At 49.0% G+C, this 24,465-nt stretch overlaps 1 protein-coding gene across 1 annotated transcript; it reads right to left on the bottom strand.

Moving 5' to 3' along the window:
• Positions 1 to 5,628: 5,628 nt before the first annotated feature.
• On the bottom strand, positions 5,629 to 6,295 carry LOC122455636 (disks large homolog 3-like). Its single transcript, XM_043491546.1, has 2 exons — positions 6,085 to 6,295; positions 5,629 to 5,792 (listed from the first exon to the last, which is right to left on the bottom strand). Exons 1-2 carry the CDS (start codon positions 6,293 to 6,295, stop codon positions 5,629 to 5,631), a joined length of 375 nt encoding a protein of 124 aa, XP_043347481.1.
• Positions 6,296 to 24,465: the final 18,170 nt, after the last annotated feature.

The following is a 24,465-nucleotide window of genomic DNA, read 5'->3' as shown; positions in this document are numbered from 1 at the left end:
CACAGTCACATTTCTCCCTGTTCTTTGGGGCACACCTGTGGCTGCCGGCAGTGAGCAGCGTGCAAGGGCCTGTACGGTTCAGTATATAACATCATATATTGATCTTTGCTGAGGATTTTCTCTTTACAAGTCCTTGTTGCATGTGATTATTATTGCCATGTATTATGTATATTACGGTAGTGCCCGGAGGCTCCCATAGGAAAAGGGCCCCACTGTGCTGGGTGCTGTACAAACATACAGAAGAAACTCAGAGATCTGGTAGGTAAGGTTCCATGGGAAGAAAATCGAAGGGAAAAAGAAGTTCAGCACTGCTGGCAGTTTCTCAAGGAAACAATATTAAAGGCCTAACTGAAAATTATCCTGATTTGAAGGAAAGATCGAAAGAATAGCAAGAGGCCAATATGGCTCCATCAAGAGCTTTTTAATATCCTGCAAATCAAAAAGGAATCCTACAAAAAGTGGAAACATGGACAAGTTGCTAAGGAGGATACAAAAGAATATCACAGGTAAGTAGGAACAAAATCAGAAAGGCTAAGGCACAAAATGAGTTACACCTAGCAAGAGACATAAATGGCAAGAGGTTCTTCAAAAATATTAGGAATCAGAGAAAAGAATGTGTCGGTCCAGCAGGGAAGGAGAGCTAATAACAGAGTACATCAAGAAAGCTGAGGTGTTTTGTGCCCATTTTGCTTCAGTCTTCACTAAACAGGATAATGGTGACCAGATACTCAATACAATTAATATAAACAACAAAGAGGAAGGAAGGCAAGCCAAAAAAAGGGGAAAAACAGGTTAAAATATTTAGGTACATTAGATATATTTAAGCCAGCAGGGCCAGATGAAATTCACCCTATTGTACTTACGGAATTAGCTGAAGCAACCTCAGAACCATTATCCATCCTCCATGAGTTCTCAAAGAGAGTTGCTGAGGACCCAAAAGACAGCAGAAGGGCAAACGTAATTCCTATCTTTAAAAGGAGAAACAAAGGACCCAGAGAATTATAGTGGATCATAAACTGAATATGAGTCAATAATGAGATGAAGTTGTGAGAAAGGCTAATATTGTTCTGGTTTGTCTTAACAGGAGTGTCGTATGTAAGGCATGGGAGGTAATTGTCCTGCTCTACTCAACACTGATGAGTCCTCAACTGGAGTACTGTGTCCAATGGTAGGTGCCGCACTTTATGGAAGTTGTGGACAAATTGGAGAGAATCCAGAGGAGAGCAACAAAATAATAAAAGCTTAAGAAAACCTGACCTATAAGGAAAAGTTTTAAAAAAGGGCAAATTTAGTCTTGAGAAAAGAGGACTGAAGGGGACCTGATCACAATCTTCAAATCTGTTAAGAGGATGGTGATCCATTGTAAATAAGGAAGTGTTATTTACTCCTTCTCCGAAAACAAGAACTAGGGGTCACTAAATAAAATTAATAGGCAGCAGGTTTAAAACAAACAAAAGGAAGTATTTCTTCACACAACACACAGTCAACCTGTGGAACACTTTGCCAGAGGATGTTGTGAAGGCCAAGACTATAACAGAGTTCAAAAAAGAATTTGATAAATTCATTGAGCACAGATCCATCAATGGCTGTTAGCCAGGATGGGCAGGGATGGTGTCCCTAGCCTCTGTTTGCCAGAAGCTGGGAATGGGTGACAGGGGATGGATCATATGATGATTACCTGTTCTGTTCATTCCCTCTGGAGCACCTGGCATTGGCCACGGTCAGAAGACATGATACTAGGCTAAATGGACCTTTGGTCTGACCCCGTATGGCTGTTCTTATGTTCTCCCTGTCCATGAAAGGACAAGAAGTAATGGGCTTAATCTGCAGTAAGGGAGATTTAGGTTAAATATTGGGAAAAGCTTTCCAACTGTCAGGATACTCAAGCTCTGGAATAGGCTTCCAAAGCAGGTTGTGGAATCTCCATCACGGGAGTTTTTTTGGACAAAAAAAACTGTCAGAGATGGTCTAGGTTTACTTGGTCCTACCTCAGCGCAAGGGGCTGGATTTGATGACCTTTTGAGGGTCCTTCCAGCCTTACAGTTGTATGATTCCATGATTTTACAGACATCACATTGGTCTGTGCCCCACTATCAATTTTAAAACTCACCTTTTTTGTGATCATTAATGAACAAATCCACATTTCTCTCATGCTTGGGAGGCTTAGTACTCAGCATATGAAGGTACAGATCTTGTGAATGCTCATCTGTTTCTGTGAGGGTAAAATCTGTTTTCCCTGGGGTCTTTTTCTTTCCAGAGTTGCACATTTTGGCAAAATGTCATTGTGTTGCCACATTGCCGGCATTCTAGCCCATATGCAGGACAGTTCCGGACAGTATGACTACAGCTTCATTCAGAACAACTGTTGATGTCAGGCTTTTATTAGCAGCAGGACACCCTCCCATCCATGACTGCATGTCTGGGTGGGTACTAAAGGTGTGCTTATGCTGCAATGCATGCATGTGTTTTTCCATTTCACCCAACTCTTTCACTGGTTTGCAGTCAGTTCATCTGCATGGCATATGTCCACAGCACACGCAAACCTTAAATTAGTCTCCCTCAACAACTTAGTTTGCCCTGAGTCTGACACAATATCACACACAATGCTGTCTTTAATGAGTGAGGCACACAAGTTCTTCAAATTTGCAAGATTATACTGCCCCTTTTAAATCAATCACATTGGTCTATATATTCCCCATGTGTTTGACTTCTAGTGAAAAGTTTGTGCCTTTCATACGTGACATTTCCTTGTGGTGTTCAATATGCTTCAAAATTATTCTTCAAGATCTGTATTTTTTCTTTATCTGCTGCAGTATCAGACTGAAAAGTATTAAATACCTCACTTGTTTCCTTACCTACTACATGAAGAAATAATGCTGTTTGTGGCAGCTCACCTTTCTGTCTGACCCACTTGCAACGCTGTATAGCTCAAAGCCTTGCTTTCACTTTCTCTTGTTTTCTGCTCTGGATCCTTCAAACATTAACTTTCCTGGAGACTTTAGTGGGTCTGTTTTTTGTTTGGTGGCAAGTTTTGTATTTTTTGGTGTCAAATAAGGTTGATTTTACTATTATCTTACTTTTAGTTTTATTCTGACACCAAGTAATAGCTGTTCCAACTTGCTATCATATAAGAAAAGATATTGGAGATGTTTTAAATAACAGTGAACACTTTATTTAAATTGGTCCTGAGAACTTGACATTCCTGGCTTGACTGGCTGGCTCCATGAGCCCATAGCAATCCTTCTTCTGATAAGGTTCACTACATAATAATTCCCCTCATGGGTGGCACGTGATGCCTCCATTTGGGGAGGGTTGGCACACCTAGATTGTGGCCCCGCCACTGCTTGGCCTCCTCCTACCAAAGCCCTGCCCACACTCCACTCCAGCCCCGGTCAGATCCTCCCACCTGCCTCTCATGCCGCTTCCCCCCCCATGAGGCCTCCCCCACCTGCTGCTCGCACCTCTTCCCCCGAGGGCTCCTCAACAGTTGTGTGCATGCCTCTTCACCCCCTCCCCCACCCTGCCCACTAACCACTTGTGCCTCTTTGCCCTTCCCCTAACCCTCACCCCCCCGGCTACCTGCCTGCTTGCCCGCTCACTGCTTGTGCACGTTTCTTCACAGCCTCCCCCGAGGCCCCCATGCACATAAGAAAGGCCATACCATGTCAGACCAAAGGTCCATCCAGCCCAGTATCCCGTCTACCGACAGTGGCTAATGCCAGGTGCCCCAGAGAGAGTGAACCTAACAGGTAATGATCTAGTGATCTCTCTCCTGCCATCCATCTCCACCCTCTGACAAACAGAGGCTAGGGACACCGTTCCTTACCCATTCTGGCTAATAGCCATTAATAGACTTAACCTTCATGAATTTAACCAGTTCTCTTTTAAACCGGATAAATTGGAGCAAGGATGTGAAGAGACGGAGGGAGGGTGAAGCCTCAGGGGGAAGAGGCTTAGTGGAGGACTCCAAAGGCAGTGGGCCTGTTGTTTGGGAAGGCTTAGCCTCCCCGGGCCTCTTATACCCACTGCCCGTGATTCCCCTCCATTCAACACTGTGGGTAACTTTGGTTCCTACTGCAAAGTTCCTACTGTTGATACAGTCCAGTGAAACCTAGTGGCTAGTGCAGGGGATCTCCTCTCACACACTGCACAGTGAGACTTTGAGACAGAAGCCACTGAGCTGAGTATGGGAAGTTATTGGTGACAGGGAGATTTGGTCCCCAAACCTTCTGCAAGGTTTTAGCCATGGGCTGAGTTTTCAGTCCATCTTGACTGACCAACACGCACTCCTCTCCTCTCCTCTCCTCTCATTCTTTTCATGCAGTTATAAGAATGCACAAAGAAGGATGATCAGGACGGACAATCTGTCTCTTATGACTATCTCCCTGAAGAACAAGTATAACATGAATGCCTTTCATGGTATTAAGGTCCTAAGTCAATTCCTTATTGCACTCTCAAGGTGAATTTCCATTCCCATAATATGTCACAGCCTTCAGCTCCAAGATGAAGTTGGCACCTCACAATTATTTGGAGTCCCCAGAATTTATCTATCATTGCTACATCCCTTTCAAACGCTAAAGTCAGTTCTAACTGTGAACCAACCCCAGCTATATGCTGAAGACAGAAAGTAGCAAATCACAGTAACGGTGACTAAAGCCCTTTGTCTTTCTCTGCCTCAAAGAGCTTTGTGTCCTACTTCACACTCACCCAAGACCTATTTCTGCTCCTTGCTCCACCGAGAGAGAGGCAAGAGCTGGCACCACTTAGGAACCAAAATGAATTGCTCTGTATATGATAGGTTTCAGAGTAGCAGCCGTGTTAGTCTGTATTTGCAAAAAGAAAAGGAGGACTTGTGGCACCTTAGAGACTAACAAATTTATTTGAGCATAAGCTTTCGTGAGCTACAGCTCACTTCATCGGATGCATTAGCAGAAACGCATGCATGGCCCAGGATGAAGAGATGTACTTGGGCTGCCAACATTTTTCCACTACTATCATCCCAAAGGATCTCTGTATCATCTCCAGAGGTTTTGGTGCATTGGTGGGGAGCATCCCTGGGCTCTGAGCAGGGGGAAGGCCTGAATTGCCTGTGTGGGATTCCACCATAAATGTGATTTGCCTTTACAGGATTTTTAATGAGCAAAGGAAATGAAAACCAAAAGAATAATAAATGTAGGCGCACTTAAGTCTCAAAAGAGTTCAAAGAAGACCAGAGGGGGCAAAGGGGAATAGGAGGGACATGGGGAATGGGGTCAGAGCCACTGAAACGATCTCTCTAGCTTAGTGCTTATCCCCATGGAATCTACGCATCAAAATCAAGAGGGAGACTCAGGATTTCCACAGGCCTGAGGAAGCAGAATCTGTCCCAGGGACTTTTAAAGAACGCTAAACCCCCTAACAAATAGGGGTTTTATGCTGGCACCAGCTGCAAGGAAGCTCAGCACCTGTGGCCCTAGGCCTGGGGGATGGGGACGGATTCACTAGGTCAATAAATATTGCCACTCAACCCACAGATCCCTTGGAAAAGAAGAGAGGGAGGAAGGGAGGGAGAGAGAGAGAAGGGATTCGAGAGGGAGGGGGCTCTCCCAGAGTTTTTTCTCTGAGCTGTCTCTGCCCTCAGGCCCTCGCTCACCTGGTGAAGTCCTCCTCCCCAATCATATGTCGAGGGATGGGCGAGTACCTAGATGGGGTCGCCTGTGGCGGGGCTGGGTAGGTGGGTTTGTTCTCAACACTGCTGAGGTAACCCAGACTGGTGTTATGGCTTATGTGGTTATCGGCCAAGGCTGAGAAGGCTGCAGAGAAGGAAAAGAAAAAATCAGGAGCAGAAGTCCTGGGCCCGGCTGCTCTGGACTACAACTGGGGAGCACGAGCCCTGTGTTCCCATTGCTAGCACACATTTCCCTCCAGTGCCCCGCACCCTGTGGGGCACCCCACCCCCCAAGACCTTCACACCCCTTTCACACTCTCACATGCCCCCTCCCTTCGGCCCTGCTGTTCACCCCCCACATCCTTCCCCAAGGGTTCTTGTGGCGCTGTGGCACAGCTGTGCTCTCCTGGGAGCCGGGCTGAGGCTGGCGTACGTACTGCTGGCATAGTCGGGGGGCGCGTACATGTCGTTGAGGTGGACATTGCCAGGCTTGGCCACTTTCAGGTACACCATGTCAGAGGTGTTCTTCAGAGAGGCCACCGCCTCCTCGTGCCGCACGTCCTGCAGGTTCGTGTTATTCACCTGCGAGAGAGAGAGAGAATGGGCCGAGGGGAGTGAGGGAGACAGAGGAAACAAACAGAAAGGCATGAGGTCCTTCCCACTACTTGAACTTCTCCAGCAAATGATTCTCCACCCCGGTCCCCCTGGCCTAACGAGTGCATAGCTTTCCATTTCTGCTATCTTCCTTGGGATTCCAGGGATTGGTCCTGCTTTGAGCAGGGGGTTGGACTAGATGACCTCCTGAGGTCCCTTCCAACCCTGATATTCTATGATTCTATGATTCATTGGCATGGGGAGTAACATCCATTTTTTTTTTTCAATTTTATAGAGCTGATGCGTGGAGAGAGAATGGCCTTCAGCAAATCCTGGAATGAAGGGTGCAATGGAGCTTGAAAGGATGCGGGGAAAAGAATAGAGTTTGCTTTCCTCTATTTTATGCATGTTTCCTCTGCAAACAGATTTTCTTCCATGCAAAGGAGCAGATGGGAGGACTCTCAACCCAAGGCAGAGCTGTCTGAAGGCTTACTGAGGCACTCCAAAGCAGCAGCGGGAAGCAAAGTCTGCTCCACAGCATAAGCTGCTTTTTCTCCTCTTTCTGGGATTGGGGAAACAGATTTGGAGACAGCAGCTGACTGTCGGAGCTCCTGGCTGCTCATCTGCCCAGTCTCCCAGTTCATCCACACCCCTGCTTTGTAAAAGCCACAGGGGGATATTTTCAGAACAAATGGAAGCAGGGGGATTGCTCCTACATCAGTATTTTTACAGCTTCCCCAGGAGGCTTCCCAGACACCTTGTCTGACAAACAGCACATTTGTTGGCAGTTTTCTGGAAGTAGCTGCATTGTCACAAGGTTTGCTGCTTCATCTGAAATGGATTAATCAGGAGGGCAGACCAGGAAGGGGGTGTTATCAGTGACCTGCAGCTACCTCCACTACACTGATTTATTCACTCTTCGGATTTAAAAAAGGAGTTCATCAAAGGCCTCTGCACACACAAGCCACTGTAACACACATATGAACTGCAAACCAGCACAGCGCCAGTGTCCAGAATAAGCCTCCTTCAAGAACAAACACAGCTCCTCACCTGCAGCATCTTGCACTGCCCTTGGAAGGCCAACAAACCGAGGTTTGGCAGAGCAGCAGGGAAGTGAATTCCAGCAACAAGGGCTCTCTGCTGAGAGTACCCAGGCCACAGTCCCCAACTCCTCTGGGCACAGGCAGCAGAACCCCAGTTGATTTCACCGATGGGAACGTTCATAGAAAAGCAGCCACTCCAAGGCCAAGTGGGGCTTCAGAGATGAAAGTGAAAACATGGATCCAAATGCCAAGTAGCCTGCAGTTGTATACGCATAGATTCCAAGATGGGAAAGGACCACCAGGATAAACTTCTCCCAAATAATTCCTAGGGCAGATCTTTTAGAAAAACATGCAGTCTTGATTTAAAAATTGTTCATGAGGGGGAATCCACCACGATTCTTGGTAAGTTGTTCCAATGGTCAATTACCCTCATAGGCAATAAAGCATACATTTTTAACAGTCTGAATTTGTCTAGCTTCACTTTCTACCCTTTGGATCATGCATATATCTTTCTTTGCTAGATTGTAGAGCCCATTATGAAATATTTGTTCCCCAGGTGGATACATGTAATCAGATCATCCCTTTACCTTCTCCTTATTAGGCTAAATAGATTGAGCTCTTTGTTCGTTTATTATTATTTATTTGTTGTGTGCAAGCTGGTCAAGCCAAACCACAACATTCTTATCAACAATGTTGAAGGTACAAAGACCTCCAGGAAGTTGAGTCATTTTGCAGTCCTCAAGAATATGTGTAATGGTTTGTGGCTGTATAACATTGACATAGTGCACTGTCTCTAAAACACCACTGAAATTCTGCTGCAGCACAAATTCCATGTCTAGTACAAAACCGGTTCAGGAGCGTAGCAAAGCTCATGATGAAACTGTGATATGCTACATCTACCGTTAATTAAAGACTTGTTTAATCCATCACATAGTCATCTGCCCTCATGGCCCCCATTGTGGATTGAGCTCTGAGTCTATGACTATTAGGCAGGTTTTCTAATCCTTTAATTATTCCTGTGGCTCCTTTCTGACCCCTCTCCAATTTATCAACATTCTTTCTGAGTTGTGGGCCCTAAAACTGGACACAGTATTTCAGCAGTGATTGCACCAGTGCCAAATACAGAAATAAAGTAATCTTTTGTACTCCTACTTGAGATTCCCTGTTCACGTATCCCAGGCTGGCATTAACTCTTTTGGCCATAGTGTCAAACTGGAAGCTCATTTTTCAGCTAATTATCTGACACGACCCCCAACTTTTTACAGAGTCCCTGCATTCCAGGACAGAGTCCCTCACCCCGTAAGTATGGCCAACACTTTGTTCCTTGATGTATAAATTTACATTGAGCCACATTGTTTGGCTGCACCCTGTTTACCAAGTCATTCAGATCACTCTGTATCAGTGACCTGTCCTCTTCATTATTTACTACTCCCCCAATATTTGTGCCATCTGCAAACTTTATCACTGAGTGGCTTGCACCACCCAGTAGGCAAACAGCCACCTTCTGCATTGCCTGGAGCTTCAGGATGGTCTTTGTGTGTAGTCCAAGTGGAACATAGTCCAGCAATGCAGGCTGGAAGTCATAAAGGTAATTGGCAAGTTCCTTGCATCTACTTGCCAACCAGCGATGAGAAAGACTCTCCTGGCTACAGCAACCATCTGCAATTCCACTTGCCAAATGATATTTAAAGAATCTAAAAATACATTCAATACTTTCCTAACTTTCCTTTCCATGTCAGCAATGGCTGCAGCTGCCACAGGGTTGTTATACAACTGTGAATGGTAGGGAATGCACATGACTGTGAATGAGAGAAGTTTTCACGGCATAGTTTCTGCATTAAAATGTGGTCCACATGATGAAAGCATTCAAGGATCCCTGCTCTAGATGCTTATCTCTGCCAGCCAGCATCAGTGGTAGCTTGTCCAGACTGAGCCTCTGCCAACTTGCTTTCGTTCATGCACCAGTACTGGTCAGGCATTAAGAAAGTCAAGCAACCCGGGATACAAGACAAGAAGCAGCATGGTCCAGTGGATATAACACTGGGTTGGGACTCAGGAGAGCTGGGTTCTCTGCCTTGGGTCATCTGTATGATGATGGGCACGTTGCTTCTCTTTTCTGTGCCTCTACTGGTACCTTGCTATTGGTCAATCCAGTCTGAATCCAAATGCTCTCGTCCGAAAGGACAGATGAAGCATTTCTCCCCATGAAAACTTACCAGCTCTCTTGCTAAGCTGGGGCAGCCTGGACACAGAAGTTTGACTATCATGTGGAGCAATTAAACTGGTCAAGTCTTCATGGGGCACACCAATGAGAGAGATGCTCCAGGGAGGCATTAATGGTCAGCTTGTGAGAGAAACATCCCAGGTGAGACACTGTATTTTAAGGATGATTGACAGGTCTGCCCCTCTGTGAACCATCCATGATCAGGGGAGAATACGTGTTCCTTTGCCTCTCTGTGTCATTAAGAGTAATCAATTCTTTGGGATGGCATCTAATAATGCAGCTGCTTTGGCAAAGCATGTCCCTTATATGTGTGAGATTCTGAAATCTCCACCAGATCACGCATGAGAGTACACTATAGGAAGCGTATGAAAGGCTTCCAGATATTATGGTGCACAATACTGCTTTGCACCTCTACAGAGCCCTTAACCTCAGGCCTGGGATCAGTCATTATTATTAGCACTGGCTATATCTCCAGAGTGGGCCTCTTCTGAGCATCCCCACACATTTTTTCCTTTGTGTGGGAGGCCCCATTATCTCCAAGCTACTGGAAGGGGCACTGGAGCACAGAGCGGTGGAATGACTGGCCCAAAATCACACAGCAAGAACGTGGCAGAGCCAGGAATAGGACTCTTGACTCCTGCTGTGATTGGTTTGTAATGTCCCCTCAAGGGTGCTGTGCAGGACAGAAGAGCATTGCTAGGCATGAAGCCCCACAGCTGGCAGCACTAGTCTGGTAGTACCATGTGCTGGGCACCAGGCCCCGTATGCTGCTGGGGTCTGAAGTACAGAGCAGCAGATAGGAAAGGCTAGTGATGGGCTACATGGAGCTGTTAGCTCTGAGGAGGCGGGAGGAGTCTCAAAGGCACAAAGGGCAGTTAGGTGCCATGTCCCACTGAAGACAAGGGAAATAGCGCTTGTGTGAATGGCCCCTGCTACTGCCACCCTCTCAGTGTTCCTTCCCCACTCTGAACTCTAGGGCACAGATGTGGGGACCTGCATGAAAGACCCCCTAAGCTTATTCTTACCAGCTTAGGTTAAAAACTTCCCCAAGGTACAAACTTTGCCTTGTCCTTGAACAGTATGCTGCCACCACCAAGCATTTTAAACAAAGAACAGGGAAAGAGCCCACTTGGAGATGTCTTTCCCCAAAATATCCCCCCAAGCCCTATACCCCCTTTCCTGGGGAAGGCTTGATAAGAATCCTCACCAATTTGTACAGGTGAACACAGACCCAAACCCTTGGATCTTAACAATGAAAAATCAATCAGGTTCTTAAAAGAAGAATTTTAATTAAAGAAAAAAGGTAAAAGAAAGAATCACCTCTGTAAAATCAGGAGGGAGAATACTTTACAGGGTAATCAGATTCAAAACACAGAGGATCCCCCTCTGGGCAAAACCTTAAAGTTACAGAAAACAGGAATAAACCACCTTATTAATACAGGGAAAATTCACATAAAACAAAAGATAAACTAATCCACCTTGCCTGGCTTACCTATACTGGTTGCAAGATTGGAGACTTGGACTGGGATGGGTTGGAGAAGATGGATTTCTGTCTGGCCTCTCTCAGTCCCAAGAGAGAACAAAAACATAAACAAAGAGCCCAAATAAAAGCCTTCCCCGCAAGATTTGAAAGTATCTCGTTCCCTTATTGGTCCTTTGGGTCAGGTGCCAGCCAGGTTAGCTGAGCTGCTTAACCCTTTACAGGTAACAGGATGTTGCCTCTGGCCAGGAGGGATTTTATAGCACTGTATACAGAAAGGTGGTTACCCTTCCCTTTATATTTATCACACACCCCAAGGAGGGGCTGGGCTATAGCATGAGGTCAGGGTCAAAAGGAGCCCATATGGGGTGTGCCGAGGGCCCCAGTTGCCTTTATCCAGCTCTGCCTGATAGGGAGGTGACCACATCACAGTTAGAAGAAATTAGCAGCCTTTGGAAAGATGTCGAGGATTGAGGAACCAGGAGGCCAAGCTCCCCTCTCACCTGTGGATACACCATGAGGTGAGGCACACTAAGCAGGGACCAGAAGGGAAAACTACAGCTTCTGCTGCCCTTATTGTACCTGGCTGGAGGATGCTAGTCCCTGGGGCTTACAGAAACCTGTTCAGCTAGCCCTCCCACCCCCAGCACACATACAGAGGACAGGTCAGAGAACCCCATGTGTGTTCTGGGGGTGAGGAATCTGTCCATTGGGCTGCCCAGTTCTCCCTACCCCACAGTACTTTCCTACTCCACTGCTCTTCTCTGGGCCCTGCTGGAGCTGGCAATGGGGAGATTTAGGAAGAGATACAGACAGCTTCCAGCATTCTTTCCTTCTTCTTGCTTCCAGGACCTGGGGTCCGCTACCTGAGAGCTGCTCTGAAGAGGACCCCCCCCCCCCACTTCCATGGAGATAGTACCACTTGACACTGCTCAATCCCAAGTGATTGCCATGATGTATTAAATGCTTTAAGGAGGTGTCATGGGGTGTTCACCTGTCACAAGGCCTGAAGGGGTAAATTAGGCCAAGTAGCCTAAAGGCTGCACCTGGTAGAAAGCCAGGGAATGCTAAAGCCTAATTTGCTGATGATGTCCAGCTGGGGGAGGCACTGGGCTGAGTCTATAAAGCCAGGAAGTTGACAGCAGAAAGGGGCTGTAGGGGAGTACGCTGCAGTCACTCCCTGGGAGTAGAGAGGTGTGTTTTAGGCTACAGGGTTCAGTATTCTGCAATGACTCCCTGGGAGGAGGGAGCTTCAGCTGGTATGCGCAGTGAAGGGGTGAATCAGAAGCTGTAGGAAGGTCACCAGGGAAGGAGCAGCAGGGTCTGAGGGAAAGCAGAATTGACACAGGTACAGGGTCCCTGGACTGGAACCCGGAGGAGTGAGCAGGCCTGGGTTCCCCTACCCACCACTGGGGAAGGGGCATCATCTGGATGGTGAATGAGAAGATTGCCTGAGACCATTGGCATAGAAAGGCTTTGATACCTTGGAAGGGGAAGATTATAGTGACCTGGCTGGAGGAGCAAGCCACAAAAATAGAGTACCCTGAATTGCAGGGAGTGAGAGAGAGGGATGGCAGGGCATGCAGTGAGCAGCAGAATGGGGCATCAGACCTGAGTGGACCTAATCATCAGATGCGGCTACAAGGAGGTGCCCCTAGTAGTGAGTAGAGCACCCCACGATAGGAGGGAAGGGGTGACAGTGCCTTTCACCAGTGGAAAATAAAGCCCCATAACCATGTTTAAATAGCTGAGTCTCCAGACAGGCGGTAATATTTCACAACAAGAGCAGACACTAATTTATGGGTTTACAAGGCAGTTTGACATTATTGTACAGGCACAATGTAATCAGATGAGTTCTCCAGGTTAATGTTCTCACACTAAATACCTGGAGGATTTATTATGATTGACCACTTAGTGAGAGACTCCATTATCTGAAAAGAATGTGCTCAGCCTGACATGGCTTATAAAATATTCTGTAGACAAACAGCAGTCTGATTAGTGGGGCAGATGCCCCATTCCTTGTCCTCAGCTGCCAGACTCTTGGCTGGCCCTCCTGAGACCCTTCCCTCTTGGAAGATGTACTCCGGGTGTTTAATGGTCGCTTGTTTCCATGTGAAAAATGAATTTATTCTCTAACATATAAACATACTCTCTCCCTATGCTACCCTGCCCCTGGCCCCTAAGGGTGTGGCTGTGCTGGACCTAAAGGTGGAGTCCCCAGCTCAGGCAGATTTACCCACAAGAACTCTGATTGACCTAGTGCACTAAGTAGCGGTGTAGCCACAGCTGTGAGGGCAATGGGAGAGGCAAGTGATGCTGAGTGCATATCTAAGGTCTTGCGCAGGATTGTACGCATGGTGAGTAGCCTATCCCACCAGTCAAGCCACCATGGCTACACTGCTATTTTAGCACATTAGCTCAATTTGACCTTTTTCTGATCCACTGCAGCGGGAGCCAGACATTATAATTAAGTCTCGGTGGTAATCGTCTTGGGGGTAGCTGTTTGGTCACAGGCAAGGCTGAGCCTGGTGTGCCTTAAAAGGCAAGCCAGCCTCTGACAGTCCACAACAGATATTAGGCTACGTTCATGTTCTTCATTAGGCCATGATTTGGGGGTACTATGGGTTAACTGGTAATGTTCTGTACTAAGAACTAGGTTTTCCTCCTTTCTCGCCCCCGCTGCTGGTGATGGCTCATCTTAAGTGATCACTCTCCTTACAGTGTATGATAAAACCCATTGTTTCATGTTCTCTGTGTGTGTATATAAATCTCCCCACTGTATTTTCCACCAGATGCATCCGATGAAGTGAGCTGTAGCTCACAAAAGCTTATGCTCAAATAAATTTGTTAGTCTCTAAGGTGCCACAAGTACTCCTTTTCTTTTTGTGAATACAGACTAACACGGCTGCTACTCTGAAACCTGTCACTAAGATCTATAATCAGAATGACCACTAGGGGGCATTTTATACCCATTGTGTGCATAGTACTGTGTTACGGCCATCATTCCATGATTACAGAAACCAGTCACTGACAGAGGTGTGTTAGATTACTGCTAGCCTACAGGGATCAACTCTTTGATCTCATATGGCAGGAGGAGGGATACATTTGAGACACTACGAACCAATGATCTGATCCATGTAACAACACCTCTGTTCCTAATGATTCCCACGTGTGCAGACTTTGCCTGTTCACTAAGCTGGTGATTGCCATATGATTCTCAGTCTTGGAAAGTCATGCTTTGTAGGGATTGTGCATTACCAATATTAGACCTTGTTTCTTCCAGTGATGTAACCTGCAATTTAAAGAGAAAGCAGCCCTGCTCAGTCACTCTCTGTGGTGTAATCTAGATGTATGTTTAGTTAAATACAGTCCTGCTCCAGTGTGATAACGGGCTATGTCTGAGCCATTCAGCAACAGGGATCGAGGAAAACACAGCAGCTCAGGCAAACTGAGGAAAGAAGAACAACTGCAGGAAATGGATGGAGCCGTGATTCTTTGTGTCAGAAAATCAATAAGTCAGTGGGTTTTGCACTCCATTCAACATTCTTATTCTACTTATAAATTCAAGTGGAAGCCAGGCAGCTAATGGAGTGGGTGATGCTTCAGAGAGATACAAATGCTGCTAGACTATGTAAACATCAAAATACAGAGAGCAATTAAAATACGAGTTTGATAACACCTCCTGACCTGGTGGTCATCTTTCTCCTTAAGAGTAAAGAAGAGATCAGTCTAGCACTGTGAGTCTAACTGCATTGAGCAAGTAGGAGCTGCTAATACTCGTGTGTGTACAAGGACCATATGTGCACAGAACCAAGAAAAGTCAATGAGAGCTCTGGGTGCTCAGCATTATTGGAAATCAGGCCACGTAGACACCTAAATATTGCCTTCGATGCAGGGCTTAAATTCAGCTGGAGGTTAGGTCAGCATGCTACGTCTCTCAGGAGTGTGGATTTCAACCCCCCCCCCCCCGAGAGACATAGCTATGCTGATGTAAGTTTTCAGTGTAGACCAGCCCTTAATCACTATAGGGCAGATACCCACAACAGCTGGAGACATTAAGGTCTTGGCAAGATCATCAGAGTGTTTTCCTCTTCCTACCAACGTCACCTCAGTGTTGCCTGGGGTAAGTTTTAGCCAGATGCTTTTCATCCATGATTTCATGATTGCCAATATTTATGCTGGTCTGCCAATGTAATATTCAGTCACCCGGCCCTGGTTATTGGTAACACTAATAAGGAGTCTCTTTTCACTCCCCATTTTTTGTTGTATAAAGTGTTCTTATCTTTTTATGGGCAGATTTTTCTAAGATGAAAGCCGATAGTTCTGTATGATTTCCTACTAAGCTCTCAGTAGAAATGTATCTTTTATGACTTCAGTGAGGCTAGGTGTTTTTTGTTGTCTCTATCTCAAGCGGTGAAGACAACTTAGGAAATGCAGTTGACTCCAGTGATGATTTAACTCGGAATTCTTCTCTTTTTCCCAGCCAACATTACTATAGTCTGCGTTTTGATTTCTGGATCAGGCCTTCTTACTGACAGAAGAGTGTTTGATGGTTATTTCTAGAACGAGCATCTGTCAGCCTTCATTAAGGCTTGTTACTGACAAGATGACTTATTATGGAAGCACCATGCTTACCAAATAGAGATATCGCTATTTTTTTCTTTTCCTGGCTATGAATTGCTATCATGTTATAGTATTCCCTTCCTTATTTGGACTTACTGATTGGTGCTTATCTTTTCCCATTTCTCTTTATTAGTGTTTGATTGAATGAACACAACATTAATTAAGAATATAAACCTAAATACCAGTACAAAGCAAGAGCACAAAATGTGTATGTAGTGTGTAGACAAATACCAGCTATATTCCATATCCCTTCAGCTCATGTAGTGTATGAGTATAATGATGTCTCTTTAATTGATTCCCACTCTGCATTGTCTCCTAATTAACCGACTGCAAACACTTGACCCGAACAAATCACACCAAACATAGAAGAACTGATGATTTCCCCAAATACTCAGCCCCTGCTGGAAAGACTGGTCCCTACTGGGTGTGAAGGTTTCAGATCTCTGAAGACATCTAGACAGGCTTATGTATAGTATGAAGGAGGAGTCAGTGGTTGTGATACATGTAGGTACCAGTGACATAGGGAAAAGTGGGAGAAAGATCCTGTAGGCCAAATTTAGGCTGCTAAGTAAGAGATGGAAGTCCAGGACCTCCATGGTAGCATTCTCTGAAAAGCTTCTAGTCCATACTCGGGGCCAGTTAGAAAGGCAGAACTGCAGTGTGTCAATGCATGGATGAGACAATGGTGTAGGGAGGGGGTTTAGGTTTATTGGGAACTGGGGAACCTTTTGGGAAAGGAGGAGCCTATTCAGGAAGGATGGGCTCCACCTAACCCAGAACAGAACCTGATTGCTGGCATATAAAATTAAAAAGGTTGTAGAGGAGTTTTTAAACTAAGGGTTAGGAGAGCCAACAGGGGCAAAGGAGCACATGGTTTGGACAGAGACATCCCTCAAGGGAAAATCTGTTAATGGGGATTCTCTATTTCCTATTAAGGAAGAGAGGATGGAAGATGATAAAGTACAGATAGTGTCTGAGGAGAAACAGTCAAATGAAAGAGAGTCCTAATCAATTATATCACATAATGGCAGATAGCTAAAAAGTGGCAAATTTTATAAGTGCTTATATACAAATGCTAGAAGTCTAAATAATAAGATGGGTGAACTTTAGTGTCTGGTATTAAATGAGGATATTGAAATAATAGGCATTCCAGAAACTTCATGAAATGATGATAATCAATGGCACACTGTAATACCAGGGTACAAAATATATAGGGATGACAGAGTAGGTCACGCTAGAGGGGGAAGTGGCGCTATATGTGAAAGAAAGCATAGAGTCAAATATAGTACAAATCTTAAATGAACCAGACCATACCATAGAATCTCAAAAGCTAGAAAATTACATGGTTGAGTAATAAGAAAATAGCAGTAGGGATATACTACCCATCACCTGACCAGGATGGTCATGGTGACTGTGAAACGCTCAGGGAGATTAGAGAGACTACACAAATAGAAAACTCAATAATAATGGGGGAATTCAACTATCTCTATATTGACTGGGTACATGTCACCTCAGGACAGGATGCAGAGAGAAAGTTTCTTGGATATCATAAATGACTGCTTTTTGGAACATCTAATCCTGGAACCTACAAGAGGAGAGGAAGTTCTTGATTTTAGTCCTAAGTGGAGCACAGGATCTGGTCCAACAGGTGATTTAGCTGAATCACTTGGTAATAGCGACCATAATATAATTAAATTTAACATCCCTCTGAGGGTAGGGGGAGTGGGGGGGGGGACACCAAAGAAGCCCACCTCAATATTATTTAACTTGAGAAAAGTGAATTACACAAAAATAAGGAAGCTAGTTAAATGGCAATTAAAAGGTACAGTCCCAAAAGTGAAATGCCCACAAACTGCAAGGAAACTTTTAAAAAACACCATAATAGAGGCTCAAATTAAAAGCATTCCCACAAATTTAAAAAAAAAACATAGTAAGAGGACCAAAAAAGTGTCACGATGGCTAAACAACATAGTAAAACAAGCAGTGAGAGGCAAAAAGGCATCCTTTAAAAATTGGAAGTTAAATCCTACAGCAGAAAATAGAAAGGAGCATGAACTCTGGCTAGTCACGTGTAAAGTATAATTAGTCAGCCAAAAAACTATTTGAAGAGCAACTAGTCAAAGACTCAAAAATTAACAGCCAATTTTTTTTGTAAGTACATCAGAAGCAGGAAGCCTAAACAGCCAGTGGGGCCACTGGATGATAGAGGTGCTAAAGGAGCACTCAAAGAAGACAAGGCCATTGCAGAGAAACTGAATGAATTCTTTGCATCAGTCTTCACTGCAGAGGATGTGAGAGAGATTCCCACACCTGAGCCATTCTTTTTAGGTGACAAATCTGAGGAACAGTCCCAAACTGAGGTGTCTGTAGAGGTGGTTTTGGAACAAATTGATAAATTAAACAGTAATAATTCTCCAGGATAAGATGGGATTCACCCAAGAGTTCTGAAGGAACTCAAATGTGAAATTGCAGAACTACTGACTGTGGTATGTAACCTATCATTTAAATCCGCTTCTGTACCAGATGACTGGACAATAGCTAATATGATGCCAATTTTTAAAAATGGCTTCAGAAGTGATCCTGGCAATTACAGGTCAGTAAAACTAATTTCAGTACCAGGCAAATTGGTTGAAACTATAGTAAAGGACAGAATTCTCACACACGCAGATGAACACGATTTGTTGGGGAAGAGTCCACATGGGTTTGGTGACGCATCATTTCCCTTTACAAATCTATTAGAATTATTTGAGGGTGTCAACAAACATGTGGACAAACATGATCCAGTGAATATAGCATACTTAGACTTTCAGCAAGCCTTTGACATGGTCCCTTACCAAAGGCTCTTAAGCGAAGTAAGCAGTCATGGGATAAGAGGGAAGGTCCTCTCCTGGATCAGTAACTAATTAAAAGATGGGGGGGGAAAGGGTAGGAATACATGGTGTGACAAAGCTCTGTCCTTGCCTCTGTGGGCCCCACATTCCCTGGCAGATTTCACTAGCCTCAGGGGCTCACTGTGACCCTCCATGTAACCCTTCTTTCTCTAGAGACAAGGGTCACAGTCTACTGAGCCATTTTCATCATAAGCCAGCGAGGGAGGTGAGAAGTTATCCTTCCTTGCACAGTCTCTGTTGTCTCCCAGTCTCAGTGATTAATCAGGGGGCAAAGGTCGGGGGGGAGAGCCCAGGCCCACCCTCTACTCCAGGCTCCAGCCCAGGGACCCTAATAGTATCAGCTATGGTAGCTGACCTTTTAGAAACATGACATCTACAATTCCCTGGGCTACTTCCCCCACAGCAGCCCTCACTTCCTCAAGCTCCACTTCACCCTTATGTCAGGGCCTCCTTCCTTGTGTCTGATATGGTGTGTACTACTCAGGCTCTCTAACAGCGCAACTTCCTCCCACAGCTCCTGACATGCACCCCCACCTGACTAACTGGGAGGCTTTTAACTAGTTTCAGCCAGCCCCTGATTGGCTTCAGGTGTCCCAATCAACCTAGCCTTCTCCCTGCCTTCTGGAAAGTTCTTAATTGGCCCCAGGTATCTTAATTGACCTGGAGCAGCTTCCATTTCACTGATCCTGGTACTAGGGATTGGTGTAGCCTGGAGTGAATCTCTCTCTCTCTCTCTCTCTCTCCCACTGCTCTCCCATAGCCTTCTAGCTTGGAGGGAGGTGGGAAGCTGCTACTCCTGCTGCTACTAGGCCCTAAGCTCTCCTTGCTGCTCCAGCTGCTCCCCTGGCTGGGACAGACACCCACCCCCCCGTTCTCTGCTACCTGGTTGCTGGACCCCCCACTCTTGGGTGCTGCTACTGCTCCAACTGCAGCCCTGGGGGGGGGCTGCTAGCCCACTCCCCAGAGAGGAGGATCTGGACGACTTCATTCCAGCCCCCCTTTCCCCATACTCCCTCCCCGTAACCGTTGCTTCTGCTCCCACCTCCGAGGAGCCCCTGGACTCCTCCATCAACCCGGCTGCAGAGGGCACCCCGCTGAGAGCCGCCGAGCCAGTTGAGGCGACGGCCAGTGCCATGCGGCTGGAACCTGAGCCACCAGGGGCATCCCTCGCTGGTGAGGAGCATTCAACCTCCTTTCCGGGAGAGGACCCTACAGAAGAAAGTCCACCGCCTGATGCCGTGGCTGCCAAATCCACCAGAGAGCTTGCGCCCGGCATCAGTGAGAGCCCTCTCCCGACCCAGACTCTCACTTCTGCCCCTGCCCTTATCCCGCCCACCTCCCGAGATATTATTGCCACCCCTGGGACAGTCTCCTTCCCCTTTCCAACAGATGACTCCCAGGGAATGGCCTTTGTGTTTGCCTGTCCCGACCCACCAGGGGCTGCTATCCTCCCTCCGCCGCCCCCTATCGCCCCAGCATTCAGGTCAACCCATCAAGAGCCCCGTCGGGGGTCCGCACCCTGTCTGCCCGTCTCGCTGGGCCAGGGGGCTGTACCAAGGGCCCCATCGGGAAGCAACCAGACCATAACCCCAGCCCCCCATGTGCTGCGAGAGGAGTTGCGGGAGTTCCTAGAAGACGTCCGTGGCTCCCGCAACAAAGTCCAGCTTGCCCTCCAGCGATGGGGGGACTTTATTCAAATCCTCCGGGCCGCAAGGGCCCTCATGGGGGAGGGGAAAAGGACCGGGAGACAGGGCGCCGCGGCCTACCAGCGGGTCCGCCACTTCCGTGACTCCTTACTCACCTACGGGGTGGGTCACGGACTGCTGCGCGGCCCGCTGGGAGTCACGAGCATCCCTGCCGGCGAGGATCCCCCCCAGCCCTCCTCATGACACCCTTTACCATCGCAACATTGAACACCCGTGGCTGTAAGATGGGTCTCCGCAGGTCCCAGGTGCTCTCCTTCCTTCGAGAGGGGAGGTACTCTGAGGTTTTGCTGCAGGAGACCCATACGGATCCGACCGCCGAAGACAGCTGGCGGCTGGATTGGGGGGACAGGGTCTACTTTAGCCACCTCACAGTTCATACGGGTGGAGTGGCGACCCTGTTCTCCCCCGACCTACGGCCCGAGGTGCTGGGGGTCGCCGAGGCTGTGCCGGGTCGCCTGCTGCACCTCCGGGTCCGCATGGAGGGGCTCGTAGTCAACCTCGTCAACATCTATGCCCCAGCAGCGAGCCCGGAGCGGCTGCAATTCTATCAGCAGGCATCCGCCTTCCTCGGCACCTTGGATCCTCAGGAGTGCCTGGTCCTGGGAGGGGACTTTAACATCACCCTTGAGGAAGGGGACCGCTCGGGAACCGAGCAGAGCCCGGCCGCCGTGGCCGTCCTCCAGGAGATAGTCGAACACCACTCCCTGGTGGACGTCTGGCGCGACCACCACCCGGATGACACTTCCACGTTCACCTTTGTCCGGGTGGAGGCCCATCGGTCGCGCCACTCCCGGTTGGACCGCATTTATTTATCACGCTTTCATCTTACACGAGCCCACTCCTCCAGCATTCGGCCGGCCCCATTTTCTGACCATCACATAGCCACCGTGACAGCCTCCCTCTGCGCGGAGAGGCCGGGGCCGGCCTATTGGCATTTTAACAACAGGTTGCTGGAGGATGCGGGCTTCGTGGCATCCTTCCGGGAGTTCTGGCTGGCCTGGCGAGGGCAGCGGCGTGCCTTTCCCTCGGCACGGCGGTGGTGGGACGTAGGGAAGGTGCGCGCCCGGCTCTTCTGCCGTGACTACACCCGGGGCACCAGCCGACGGAGGGATGCAGCGATAGAGCAGTTGGAACGGGAGGTCTTAGAGCTGGAGAGGCGCCTGGCCGCCAGCCCCGAGGATCCACCCCTCTGCGGAGCGTGCCGGGAGAAGCGGGAGGAGCTCCGGAGCCTCGAGAACCATCGGGCCCGGGGTGCCTTTGTTCGATCCCGCATCCGTCTCCTTCGGGAGATGGATTGCGGCTCCCGCTTCTTCTACGCCCTGGAAAAAAAGAGGGGGGCTAAGAAACATATCATCTGCCTACTGGCAGAAGATGGCACCCCCCTCACGGATCCGGTGGAGATGTGCGAGAGGGCGAGAGCCTTCTATGCAAGCCTTTTCTCCCCGGAGCCGACCGATCCTAACGCTTGCAGAGTGCTGTGGGAGGAGCTCCCGACGGTCAGCATGGGCGACCGAGACCGGCTAGAGCTGCCTCTCACTCTGGCCGAGTTCTCGGAAGCCCTCCGTCGCATGCCCACCAATAAATCTCCGGGCATGGACGGGCTGACCGTGGAGTTCTACCGCGTGTTCTGGGACGTCCTGGGCCCAGACCTAGTCACCGTCTGGCCCGAGTCTTTGCAGAGCGGGGTCCTCCCTCTTTCGTGCAGGCGAGCCGTGCTCGCCTTATTGCCGAAGAAGGGGGACCTCCGCGATTTACGAAATTGGCGTCCCGTCTCGCTCCTCAGCACGGACTACAAAATAGTGGCAAAAGCCATCTCCCTGAGGCTAGGGTCCGTGCTGGCGGACGTGGTCCACCCAGACCAGACCTACACCGTCCCGAGCCGCAGTATCTTCGACAACCTATATCTGGTCCGGGACCTATTGGAACTTGGGTGTAGGGATGGTCTGTCGTTCGCCCTCCTGTCTTTAGATCAGGAGAAGGCGTTCGACAGGATGGATCACGGGTATCTCCTGAGCACTCTGCAGGCATTTGGCTTAGGACCCAGGTTTGTGAACTTTCTCCGGGTGCTGTACGCTTCCGCAGAGTGTCTGGTAAGGCTCAACTGGACCGAACCGGTCAACTTCGGGCGAGGAGTACGGCAGGGGTGCCCCCTCTCAGGCCAGCTGTACGCTCTGGCGATCGAGCCCTTCCTCTGTCTCCTCCGAAGGAGGTTGACAGGGTTGGTGCTGAGGGAGCCGGAGCTGCGGCTGGTCCTGTCGGCGTACGCTGATGACGTGCTCCTCATGGTCCAGGACCCGGGCGACTTGGTGCGAGTGGAGGCTTGCCAGGCCATCTATTCAGCAGCCTCCTCTGCGCGGGTCAACTGGGTCAAGAGCTCTGGCTTGGTGGTAGGGGACTGGCGGCAGGCGAGCCCCCGCCCACCCGCGCTTCAAGCCATCCGGTGGAGCACGGGTCCACTGCTCTATCTGGGCGTTTACCTTTCTGCCACGCATCCCTCTCCGCCGGATAACTGGCACAATTTAGAGGGCGGGGTGATAGAGCGGCTCCGGAAATGGACAGGACTACTCCGGTGCCTCTCCCTTCGAGGGAGAGCGTTAGTGCTTAATCAACTAGTCCTGTCCATGCTTTGGTACCGGCTCAACACCCTGGTCCCGGCCCCGGCTTTCCTGACCAACCTGCGGACATCGATTCTGGAGTTCTTTTGGTCAGGACTGCACTGGGTCCCTGCAGGGGTTCTCCATCTACCTGTGGAGGAGGGAGGGCAGGGCCTCAAATGTCTGCTTACTCAGGTCCATGTCTTCCGCCTCCAGACCCTGCAGAGGCTCCTTTATGGTGCAGGTAGTCCGGCGTGGAGCATACTGGCGCACGCCTTCCTGCGCCGCTTCCGAGGGCTCCGATATGACCGGCAGCTCCTTTATCTCCATCCGAGAGGTCTTCCGCGAGACCTCTCCGGGCTGCCGGTCTTCTACCAGGACCTCCTCCGGACCTGGAAACTCTTTACAACGAGCAGGTCCGTGGCGGCCACCGAGGGGGCAGATCTCCTCGCGGAGCCCCTGCTACACAACCCCCAGCTCCGTTTGCAGGTGGCGGAGTCCCGCTCGGTGCGCCAGAGTTTGGTCCTGGCAGAGGTCACAAGAGTCGGAGACCTCCTGGACTATGACCGGGGAGATTGGCTGGATCCCCTAACCTTCGCTCAGCGCATGGGGCTTTCCAGACCTTGTACACCCCGAGGCATACTTCAGGAGGTGAAGGCCGCTTTGCCGCCCGCTGCTCGGGTTTATCTCGACCGGGTCCTGCACGAGGGCACGCCCCGCCCACCCACTACCCCAGGCCTGCCGGACCTTTTAATTGGACCCCTGCCCCGTGGACTCAACCGATCCCTTCACCCCTTCACTAGAAGCCGGCTGCACGAGATGCAGCCGGTCTGTTTTCAAACCGCGCCAAGAAAACATCTCTACACGCTCGTGCTCCACACCCTTCACGCCCGTACCCTCGTGTCCCGCCCCGATACAAAATGGCGGGACCTCCTGCCACCTTTGGAGGGTGAGGAGCCCCGGTGGGCCAGCCTATATTCCACCTTAGTCCCAAGGCCCGCCGGGGATGTCAGTTGGCGGCTCCTTCACGGAGCCGTGAGCACGGGCGTGTACTTGGCGCGGTTCACCACAATCCCAGACACCTGCCCCTTTTGCGGCGTGAGGGATACCCTGGCACATGTCTACCTGGAGTGTGCCAGGCTGCAGCCCCTATTCCGGCTCCTCACCAATATCTTATTACGTTTTTGGTTGCACTTCTCCCCTCACCTTCTCATTTATGCACTCCCTATCCGTGGCCCCACAAAGTCACGGGATCTCCTGGTCAACCTCCTCCTGGCCCTAGCTAAAATGGTCATCTATAAAACCAGAGTGAGGAGGTTGGCCGATGGAGTCTCCTGTGACTGTAGGGCCTATTTCCGATCCTCGGTCCGTTCACGTATCCGGGCAGAGTTCCTCTGGGCGGCATCCTCTGACTCCCTTGACGCCTTTGAGGAGCAGTGGGCGCTGTTCGGGGTTCTCTGCTCGGTGTCCCCGTCCGGTTCCCTTCTCTTGCCCCTTTGACCGCACACCTGTCCCTGTTATTTTATTAGTTGTCCCCCGGAATTTTTTGGGCATCTAGGTCCTGTGGATCCCCCTTTTAGGCTGGGGGGGATCCTTTAGCTGTGGACGGGCCTCGCCCGCCCACTTCCCGGATCCCAATAAGACTGCTCTCCCATAGCCTTCT

Source organism: Dermochelys coriacea, chromosome 9 (genome assembly GCF_009764565.3).
Source record: "Dermochelys coriacea isolate rDerCor1 chromosome 9, rDerCor1.pri.v4, whole genome shotgun sequence".
In the NCBI taxonomy this organism is placed as follows: Eukaryota; Metazoa; Chordata; order Testudines; family Dermochelyidae; genus Dermochelys; species Dermochelys coriacea.
This window is presented reverse-complemented; position numbering and strand designations above follow the sequence as displayed.